General features: G+C 43.8%; 1 protein-coding gene across 1 annotated transcript; it reads left to right on the forward strand.

Moving 5' to 3' along the window:
• The first annotated feature begins 5,892 nt into the window (after window positions 1-5,892).
• Window positions 5,893-6,822, forward strand: LOC125546474 (putative E3 ubiquitin-protein ligase SINA-like 6). The gene is made up of 3 exons (XM_087514542.1): window positions 5,893-6,000; window positions 6,098-6,514; window positions 6,547-6,822. The coding sequence occupies exons 1-3, from the start codon at window positions 5,893-5,895 to the stop codon at window positions 6,820-6,822; spliced, it is 801 nt and encodes a 266-aa protein (XP_087370668.1).
• The last annotated feature ends 4,761 nt before the right edge of the window (window positions 6,823-11,583 follow it).

The following is an 11,583-nucleotide window of genomic DNA, read 5'->3' on the forward strand; positions in this document are numbered from 1 at the left end:
GGATTCCCCCCCAATCCTAGGTGGAATAGGATTCACGGAGGGGGGAAAAGGAGAAGGGGGGCCGACCCCCTCTCCTTGTCCTATTCGGACCAAGGGAGGGGAGGGGCGTGCGACCCATCTCTGGTTGCCTCTTCTCTTTTCCACTAAGGCCCACTAAGGCCCATATAGCTCCCGAGGGGTTCCGGTAACCTCCCGGTACTCCGGTAAAATCCCGATTTCACCCGGAACACTTCCGACATCCAAACATAGGCTACCAATATATCAATCTTTATGTCTCGACCATTTCGAGACTCCTCGTCATGTCCGTGATCACATCCGGGACTCCAAAAAACCTTCGGTACATCAAAACGTATAAACTCATAATATAACTGTCATCGAAACCTTAAGCGTGCGGACCCTACGGGTTCGAGAACAATGTAGACATGACCGAGACACGTCTCCGGTCAATAACCAATAGCGGGACCTAGATGCCCATATTGGCTCCTACATATTCTACGGAGATCTTTATCGGTCAGACCGCATAACAACATACGTTGTTCCCTTTGTCATCGGTATGTTACTTGCCCGAGATTCGATCGTCGGTATCCAATACCTAGTTCAATCTTGTTACCGGCAAGTCTCTTTACTCGTTCCGTAATACATCATCCCGCAACTAACTCATTAGTTGCAATGCTTGCAAGGCTTAAGTGATGTGCATTAACGAGAGGGTCCAGAGATACCTCTCCGATGATCGGAGTGACAAATCCTAATCTCGAAATACGTCAACCCAACATGTACCTTTGGAGACACCTGTAGAGCACCTTTATAATCACCCAGTTACGTTGTGACGTTTGGTAGCACACAAAGTGTTCCTCCGGCACACGGGAGTTACATAATCTCATAGTCATAGGAACATGTATAAGTCATGAAGAAAGCAATAGCAACATACTAAACGATCGGGTGCTAAGCTAATGGAATGGGTCATGTCAATCAGATCATTCAACTAATGATGTGATCCCGTTAATCAAATGACAACTCTTTGTCCATGGATAGGAAACATAACCATCTTTGATTAACGAGCTAGTCAAGTAGAGGCATACTAGTGACACTCTGTTTGTCTATGTATGCACACATGTATTATGTTTCCGGTTAATACAATTCTAGCATGAATAATAAACCTTTATCATGATATAAGGAAATAAATAATAACTTTATTATTGCCTCTAGGGCATATTTCCTTCAGTCTCCCACTTGCACTAGAGTCAATAATCTAGATTACACAGTAATGATTCTAACACCCATGGAGCTTTGGTGCTGATCATGTTTTGCTCGTGGAAGAGGCTTAGTCAACGGGTCTGCTACATTCAGCTCCGTATGTATCTTGCAAATCTCTATGTCTCCCACCTGGACTAGATCCCAGATGGAATTGAAGCGTCTCTTGATGTGTTTGGTTCTCTTGTGAAATCTGGATTCCTTTGCCAAGGCAATTGCACCAGTATTGTCACAAAAGATTTTCATTGGACCCGATGCACTAGGTATGACACCTAGATCGGATATGAACTCCTTCATCCAGACTCCTCATTTGCTGCTTCCGAAGCAGCTATGTACTCCGCTTCACATGTAGATCCCGCCACGATGCTTTGTTTAGAACTGCACCAACTGACAACTCCACCGTTTAATGTAAACACGTATCCGGTTTGCGGTTTAGAATCGTCCGGATCAGTGTCAAAGCTTGCATCAACGTAACCATTTACGATTAGCTCTTTGTCACCTCCATATACGAGAAACATATCCCTAGTCCTTTTCAGGTACTTCAGAATGTTCTTGACCGCTGTCCAGTGATCCACTCCTGGATTACTTTGGTACCTCCCTGCTAGACTTATAGCAAGGCACACATCAGGTTTGGTACACAGCATTGCATACATGATAGAGCCTATGGCTGAAGCATAGGGAACATCTTTCATTTTCTCTCTATCTTCTGCAGTGGTCGGGCATTGAGTCTGACTCAACTTCACACCTTGTAACACAGGCAAGAACCCTTTCTTTGCTTGATCTATTTTGAACTTCTTCAAAATCTTGCCAAGGTATGTGCTTTGTGAAAGTCCAATTAAGCGTCTTGATCTATCTCTATAGATCTTTATGCCTAATATGTAAGCAGCTTCACCGAGGTCTTTCATTGAAAAACTCTTATTCAAGTATCCCTTTATGCTATCCAGAAATTCTATATTATTTCCAATCAGTAATATGTCATCCACATATAATATCAGAAATGCTACAGAGCTCCCACTCACTTTCTTATAAATACAGGCTTCTCCGAAAGTCTGTATAAAACCAAATGCTTTGATCACACTATCAAAGCGTTTATTCCAACTCCGAGAGGCTTGCATCAGTCCATAAATGGATCGCCGGAGCTTGCACACTTTGTTAGCTCCCTTTGGATCGATAAAACCTTCCGGTTGCATCATATACAACTCTTCTTCCAGAAATCCATTCAGGAATGCAGTTTTGACATCCATCTGCCAAATTTCATAATCATAAAATGCGGCAATTGCTAACATGATTCGGACAGACTTAAGCATCGCTACGGATGAGAAGGTCTCATCGTAGTCAACCCCTTGAACTTGTCAAAAACCTTTTGCGACAAGTCGAGCTTTGTAGACAGTAATATTACCGTCAGCGTCAGTTTTCTTCTTGAAGATCCATTTATTCTCAATTGCTTGCCGATCATCGGGCAAGTCAACCAAAGTCCATACTTTGTTCTCATACATGGATCCCATCTCAGATTTCATGGCTTCAAGCCATTTTGCGGAATCTGGGCTCATCATCGCTTCTTCATAGTTCGTAGGTTCATCATGATCTAGTAGCATGATTTCCAGAACAGGATCACCGTACCACTCTGGCGCGGATCTTACTCTGGTTGATCTACGAGGTTCAGTAGTTTCTTGTCCTGAAGTTTCATGATCATTATCATTAGCTTCCTCACTAATTGGTGTAGTTGTCGCAGAAACAGATTTCTGTGATGTACTATTTTCCAATAAGGGAGCAGGTACAGTTACCTCGTCAAGTTCTACTTTCCTCCCACTCACTTCTTTCGAGAGAAACTCTTTCTCTAAAAAGCATCCATTCTTAGCAACGAATGTCTTGCCTTCGGATCTGTGATAGAAGGTGTACCCAACAGTCTCCTTTGGGTATCCTATGAAGACACATTTCTCCGATTTAGGTTCGAGCTTATCTGGTTGAACCTTTTTCACATAAGCATCGCAGCCCCAAACTTTAAGAAACGACAACTTTGGTTTCTTGCCAAACCATAGTTCACAAGGCGTCATCTCAACGGATTTTGATGGTGCCCTATTTAACGTGAATGCGACCGTCTCTAAAGCATAACCCCAAAACGATAGCGGTAAATCAGTAAGAGACATCATAGATCACACCATATCTAGTAAAGTACGATTACGACGTTCGGACACACCATTACGCTGTGGTGTTCCGGATGGCGTGAGTTGCGAAACTATTCCGCAATGCTTCAAATGTACACCAAACTCGTAACTCAAATATTCTCCTCCACGATCAGATCGTAGAAACTTTATTTTCTTGTTACGATGATTTTCAACTTCACTCTGAAATTCTTTGAACTTTTCAAATGTTTCAGACTTATGTTTCATTAAGTAGATATACCCATATCTGCTTAAGTCATCTGTGAAGGTGAGAAAATAACGATATCCGCCACGAGCCTCAATATTCATCGGACCACATACATCGGTATGTATGATTTCCAACAAATCTGTTGCTCTCTCCATAGTACCGGAGAACGGTGTTTTAGTCATCTTGCCCATGAGGCACGGTTCGCAAGTACCAAGTGATTCATAATCAAGTGGTTCCAAAATTCCATCAGCATGGAGTTTCTTCATGCGTTTTATACCGATATGACCTAAACGGCAGTGCCACAAATAAGTTGCACTATCATTATCAACTCTGCATCTTTTGGCTTCAACATTATGAATATGTGTGTTACTACTATCGAGATTCATCAAAAATAGACCACTCTTCAAAGGTGCATGACCATAAAAGATATTACTCATATAAATAGAACAACCATTATTCTCTGATTTAAATGAATAACCGTCTCGCATTAAACAAGATCCAGATATAATGTTCATGCTCAACGCTGGCACCAAATAACAATTATTTAGGTCTAATATTAATCCCGAAGGTAGATGTAGAGGTAGCGTGCCGACCGCGATCACATCGACTTTGGAACCGTTTCCCACGCGCATCGTCACCTCGTCCTTTGCCAGTGTTCGCTTAATCCGTAGTCCCTGTTTTGAGTTGCAAATATTAGCAACAGAACCAGTATCAAATACCCAGGTGCTACTGCGAGCTGTAGTAAGGTACACATCAATAACATGTATATCACATATACCTTTCTTCACCTTGCCATCCTTCTTATCCGCCAAATACTTGGGGCAGTTCCGCTTCCAGTGACCAGTCTGCTTGCAGTAGAAGCACTCAGTTTCAGGCTTAGGTCCAGACTTGAGTTTCTTCTCTTGAGTAGCAACTTGCTTGCTGTTCTTGAAGTTCCCCTTCTTCTTCCCTTTGCCCTTTTTCTTGAAACTAGTGGTCTTGTTGACCATCAACACTTGATGCTCCTTTTTGATTTCTACCTCCGCAGCTTTCAGCATTGCGAAGAGCTCGGGAATAGTCTTATTCATCCCTTGCATATTATAGTTCATCACGAAGCTCTTGTAGCTTGGTGGCAGTGATTGGAGAATTCTGTCAATGACGCAATCATCTGGAAGATTAACTCCCATCTGAATCAAGTGATTATTATACCCAGACAATTTGAGTATATGCTCACTGATAGAACTGTTCTCCTCCATCTTGCAGCTATAGAACTTATTGGAGACTTCATATCTCTCAATCCGGGCATTTGCTTGAAATATTAACTTCAACTCCTGGAACATCTCATATGCTCCATGACGTTCAAAACGTCGTTGAAGTCCCGATTCTAAGCCGTAAAGCATGGCACACTGAACTATCGAGTAGTCATCAGCTTTGCTCTGCCAGACGTTCATAACATCTGGTGTTGCTCCAGCAGCAGGCCTGGCACCCAGCGGTGCTTCCAGAACGTAATTCTTCTGTCCAGCAATGAGGATAATTCTCAAGTTACGGACCCAGTCCGTGTAATTTCTACCATCATCTTTCAACTTTGCTTTCTCAAGGAACGCATTAAAATTCAACGGAACAACAGCACGGGCCATCTATCTACAATCAAACATACATAAGCAAGATACTATCAGGTACTAAGTTCATGATAAATCTAAGTTCAATTAATCATATTACTTAAGAACTCCTACTTAGATAGACATTCCTCTAATCTTCTAAGTGATCACGTGATCCAAATCAACTAAACCATAACCGATCATAACGTGAAATGGAGTAGTTTTCAATGGTGAACATCACTATGTTGATCATATCTACTATATGATTCACGCTCGATCTTTCGATCTCAGTATTCCGAGGCCATATCTGCATATGCTAGGCTCGTCAAGTTTAACCTGAGTATTCTGCGTGTGCAAAACTGGCTTGCACCCGTTGTAGATGGACGTAGAGCTTATCACACCCGATCATCACGTGGTGTCTGGGCACGACGAATTTTGGCAACGGTGCATACTCAGGGAGAACACTTTTATCTTGATAATTTAGTGAGAGATCATCTTATAATGCTACCGTCAATCAAAGCAAGATAAGATGCATAAAAGATAAACATCACATGCAATCAATATAAGTGATATGATATGGTCATCATCATCTTGTGCTCGTGATCTCCATCTCCGAAGCACCGTCATGATCACCATCGTCACCGGCGCGACACCTTGATCTTCATCGTAGCATCGTTGTCGTCTCGCCAATCTTATGCTTCCACGACTATCGTTGCCGCGAGTGGAGATCCTCGTCGAGTTCGACAAGTCCCTGCTGGACTGCCCCCTCTGCTCCCTGCCCCTCAAGCCTCCCGTCTTCCTGGTACGCCAAAAATGGATACTCTTTGCTTTCCGTCCTTGCTTGATTGATGCGCCGATTGCTTGAAGAACAGATCAAGAAAAAAATGCTTCTTGCGCAGTGCCAGGCGAAGCACGCGGCGTGCGGTCCCTGCGCCGCGAACCTGGCCAGCAAGTGCCCGGCGTGCGACGGCGCGTACGAGCGCGACGAGGGGGCGTACGGCTACCTCCTGGCGGTCAGGGTGCCCTGCCCCAACCAGGCGTACGGCTCCGGGAGCTCCGTGGTGTACTGCATGGCGGGCGACCACCGTCTGGTGTGCCCGCACGCGCCGTGCAGCTGCCCGGAGCCCGGATGCGGCTTCCTCGGCCCCCCGCCCGCTCTCCGCGTCCACCTCGCCGAGCGCCACGCGTGGCCCGTGACAAACATCGCGTACGGCTCCGTGCTCGAGGTCCAGATGCAGCCCGCGGAGCAGGGGCAGCGGCTGCTGGCCGCGGAGGGCGGGGAGCGGCCGTTCCTGGTCGTGGCGAGCGAGCGCGGCGTCAAGGTGGTGCGCGTCACCGCGGCGTCAAGGTGGTGCGCGTCACCGCGGCCGCGGATGAGGACGGCCCATCGGCGTCATGGTACAGGTGCAAGGTGTGGGTGCACGCGCCCGTGGACACGGACACCGGCCACATGGACGTCCTCATGCTGGACGCCAAGGTGGAGAGCTGCGCGGTGCCCTCCGAGGAGGCGGCCTTCGGCGCCGGTGGCAGGTACCTGCCGGTGCCGTCTGACATGCCGTCTGACATCCGTCTCCGCATCGACAAGCAGGTCAAGGCGAGCAGGAGCCCCCGTTCCCGTGCCTGATTGGCTTGCCAGCTTCGGTTCTTTATCCCTTACCTATTAAGTACGTATATATATCGATCTACCATGGTTAGACATTGGCGATTTGGTAGTGAACTCTGAACTGGTGGTAGTGATCCAAGGTTGGACCTTGATTGATTTTGTCCGTGGCAATGTTTGCCAATGTATCGCGTAGGCTATGCGGCTGATGACTGGTAAACTAGTAATCCTACTTGGTCTGTTTATGTCGATCGCTTGCCTCTTCATTTTACTGCTGCACTTCTTCCAAGGATGAACAAATGTCGCTTTGTAGGATCTTGATTGTTTGTTTGTGAAAGCTGAATGTAGAGGCTAGCTAGGATCTTGCATATTGACAGCAGGCAAAGTTGCCTGCCATTTTTCTGAAATTTAAGAGGCATAATGTCAGTGCATCAACATTTGGGTGGCAAACATTGCAACGATTCGATTAGGATGTTAACTGTCGGTGTGTCGAAGCTAAAAATGCAGTACTTAAGACTGAATTTCCAATCTAGTGGGTAGTAGTGGAATGCTATAGTCTAGTTGGTCTTACTATGTAGGACCTTAATAGTTGGTGTCTTATAACTGAATATGGTTTTCAGCAACATTATCGGGGAGCAGTAGATGATATGTTTTCATTCTAGTGGGGAGCTGTAGATGATATGTTTTTTGGCTCGCATTGCGCCCTGCTGCTATGAACTTTTGAAAGGACAGCGCGACGGAAGCCATTGCAAGCTATTGCGTGTTTCCCGAATGTTGTGTTTCTTCAGTTCTTTTTCCATTCTTCGTTCGTGCTGAACGTCATGCTAATTTTCTTATTTTCTTCAGTGTGAGGCTGGGCATGTGTTGTGTTCCCTGTACCATATTCAAGGTGATCGATCGATCGGCACCTGCTCCATTTGTTTGCTGTTCTTGTGTTTACTTTCTTTATGTGTGTCGATGGATGCCTGATAGGCTGTAGGCTGTTGTAACACTCACTGCACATGGACACGCTGAAACTTGCCTGCCGTCTTCTCTGAAACTTGTATGTGATATGCTAGTGAATTAACATTTCCATGGCATAAATTGCAGTTATTCCTTGTTTGCCTCTTAAAAAGGAATAGATGTTCCATTTTATCACCTTTTACGATCGTAAAAGGGGAGTACTTTTCTGGATGCTGCTATTCTTGGTAGGATGACCAAATGGCACCTTTTTATGATCTTGATTATTGGTGTAGTCATAACTGGGTAGTCTAACATTTCCTCTGAAATTTGCCTGCCATTCGATCAACATTTCCTCTGAAATTTGCCTGCCCTTCGATCAACATTTCGGTGGAATAAACTATAATATTTCCATCTATACTTGCTGGGTTGCTGGTGCTTTTATTGCAAGGGTTACCAAATGTGATCTTGTGAGATGTTACCTGTTGTCTCTAAACTGAAAATGTGGCAGTTGTGAGTTGTGACTGAATTTCCAATCTAGTGGGCGGGTAGTAGTGGAATGCTAGTTTAGCTGGTGTGTTGCTATGTAGGATTTTATTGTTGGTGTCTCAAAACTGATTATGTTGTTTTCATAACATAACGTGAGGAGCAGTTTGTTTAATAAAATGTGAGTTTAGATATCTCTTTTACTATGTAGATGATTGATATTCTTCTCGTTTCTACATGCATTGCACACTGTTTTTATGAACTGTATGTTGCAATTTCTTCTTCCTAAGAGTGCATCGATGTAGATGCTTTCCTGATTTTTATTGGGAGTAAAAACAAGAATCTTTTCTCCCTGTTTTTATTGGGCGCAAAGGTGAAAGTTGCACGCTGCTTTTCTGCAATTTAAGAATGTCAGTGGATCAACATGTTGGTGCCATAAATTGTATTTATTACACTTTGCTTTTGTAAGATTTTCTCTTCTCGTTATTTACTTGTCCGGCTCCTGCTGTTCTTGCTATGGTAACAAAATGGTACCGTGTTGATCCTGATAGTTGGTGTCTGAAAACTGAATTCATAGCAGTTCTGACGCAGTTTCCAATCTGGTGATTTCTAGAGATGTGCCACTTTAGCTGCTCGCTACACTCATTTTGGATCGGAGGGAGTATTAGGATCTTCATTGTTTGTTTCACAACTGAATGTAATTTCCCATGCCATAACTGAGGAACATCCTGTTACTATGTAGAGGATTGATATCGTCCTTTCTGTTTGCATTGCTCACCGTTATGCGTTTTGCTGGTTTATTGTCCATCTTTTTTGTTGCTGTTGATCGTTATGTTAATTTTTCTTACATTGCATGTTTTGTTTTCGCTATTGATGTCTGGTATGTAGGTAGTGAGGCTGGAGTGAGTGCGAAGCTATGATGCTCGTGCCCTTAAAAAAAAATTGAAAACCATATATAGAATTTTCAAAAAAAAATTGAAAAGAATTTCGTGGACACTTATGTGTTCACTATAGATCCATCAAGTTTGGTTTTAAAAATAAATAAATTGTGAGCTGTACCAAAAAATATCCGGCCCAACAACAAAAAAGTGACCCATTTAAAAATACATATTAGTCTTTTATTTACGTGCCACGTGCGAAAGTAAAATGCTATGAAATTTTGTACATACATAGATACATGTGTATGTTTGTTTACAAAAAGTTCAATTATTTTTCATTGTAGAAAATGATTTTCTGGAAACGGCCCGAGCCCACGCCCGAGCACTACCAGCAATTTTTGGGCTCCCGGGCTCCTTAGAGCTTGGTATGTTAGGAAAATCGAGAAAACCATTTCAGAGAATAAAAAAATTAAGAATAGTTTTGCAAACGCACATACATGTCTTCTACGTATCTGTAAATTTTTATTAAATAATAAAATGATTGGCAAGGTATATAAAAAAGACAAAAATCCGGCCCAGATACAACAACAAAAAAGAAACCCAGTTTTTTATATGTGTATTTTTCCTTTTTCGTGTACACCATATATGAACTTATATTTTGATAAAACTTAAGGAAATCAAGCCCAAAGCCAACTTTGAGCGGGTGATGCCATGTGCTCGTTTGACCGAGAAGGACGACCGCCTGAAAAGAATTACTCCCTTCATCCGAAAATACTTGTCATCAAAATATATAAAAAGAGATGTATCTAGAACTAAAATATGTCTAGATACATCCCCTTCTATCCATTTTGATAACGAGTATTTTTGGACGGAGGAAGTATAAATTAAACCATTAGCTGCAGGCCCTTGGTATGCCGAGGAGAAAGGTGTAAAACATTGAAAGTTCGACGAGCTACTTTGTTTACATTTGTTTATTTAATGGGCAAATCGAATTTGTCCATTTATTTATGACTGTTGCGATCGTGACGTTTAGTTCTTAGTTGGTCAGTCTTCGGCTTTTGTATACACATAATTTATTTTCCAGACTTTTTTTGATGTGGAAACAAAAAAATATATAAAGAAATATCTGGACATATTTTGTGTACCCTGTTGTGCCGGACATAAGCAATTGATTGACGCCATGTAAGTACCATGTTCAAACAAAATGTATCATGTATGGCTGCAACGAGTTCATCAGCAACTAGCAGAAAAGAGAAACATGTGGGTACATGTGAAAATGCTTCTTGCTAACAACACAAAGGCAATGAACAATGCCATCGAATGCCGCTACGCCAAAACCAGCTAACCTACTAAGGCTATGGGAGAAGGGCACCACCATGCATGTCTTACGTCACTGACTGCAACCAAAAGAAAACAGGGGCAACACCGCAAAGGGCCCCTACCCTTTCACCTGGGCTCGACGGGTGCTCGTGCACAAAAGGTCGTAGACCAATTTCCATTACAACAAACCTCTGAAGATCTCATGGCATGAGACTGCAGGTTCACTCTGCTCACCGGTGAAGACCTGTCCATGGCCCATGGAAGATCAGTATCTTGCAACATAATTTTATTTGTCGAGTTTGATTAGCTCGTGTGAATTCCCCTTATCCAAAAACTAAACTGCCCACAAAAATCTGAAGAAGTTACAGAAAAACAAGAATAACCATAGTACTGTACTATTCGAATTTCAGCCGATTTTGAACAAGGAGCAAACAGAAAACGAGATTTCAATTTTCTATCCAATTTTTTTTGGGTAAGTATATTTTTTGTCCTTAAACTCTTTTGAAAATATAAAAATGGTATCTGAATTTAAAAAACCGGCAAAACTTAGTCCCTCAACTTCTGAAACCGGATTAGTTTAGTCCCCCATACCGCTTCGAGTGGTTTCCATCTGACGTGGACACAGTTTTGACCAAAAAACTTTGACACGTCACCTAGGTTTAACCGCCACGTCACAGTCCATGTGTCATCTTTTTTGAAACACAGTCCACGGCACCGAGTGTCCCCAATACTCACGAGGTCGGATTAGAACCCGGACAGTGTCGTCCATGACGGTCATTCCGCGGAGATGAAGCGCTGGAGCGGGCAGAGGAGCTCGGCGACCCAGGGGCCAGGGCTTGGCGTTGGCAGACGAGATGGGATCAACATGCATGTTGGGTTTCGCTTGCATCTCCGGCGGGACGAATCAATACGTACGTGAAGGTATACCTGCGTGTTTTGCCGGCGGATTAGAATCAATCCAGCAGCTAGTCTGCACTTCGTGTTCCATGAAAGCACTCGACTGCCAAGCACCTCAAGCTCGCACGCGGCTCACGCTCCTTCCTGGAGTACGCCTGCCTCGCAGGAGACCCAAGGCCGCGCTCAGGTCGTCCTCTCCTCTACCCGCCGCGGACGTCCTCGGTACAGTCGCCCGCCTACGTGGGGTCGCCTAGAGCTCGCCCTC

The sequence above is a fragment of the Triticum urartu genome, chromosome 3A, assembly GCF_056163025.1.
Source record: "Triticum urartu cultivar PI428250 chromosome 3A, HENAU_Tu73, whole genome shotgun sequence".
NCBI lineage: Eukaryota > Viridiplantae > Streptophyta > Magnoliopsida > Poales > Poaceae > Triticum > Triticum urartu.

Coding starts and splice junctions, on each gene's coding strand:
- LOC125546474 (XM_087514542.1), top strand. CDS start 5,893: ATGCTTCCACGACTATCGTTGCCGCGAGTGGAGATCCTCGTCGAGTTC. Junction 6,001..6,097: donor TCAAGCCTCCCGTCTTCCTG/GTACGCCAAAAA, acceptor CTTCTTGCGCAG/TGCCAGGCGAAGCACGCGGC. Junction 6,515..6,546: donor TCGTGGCGAGCGAGCGCGGC/GTCAAGGTGGTG, acceptor CGCGGCGTCAAG/GTGGTGCGCGTCACCGCGGC.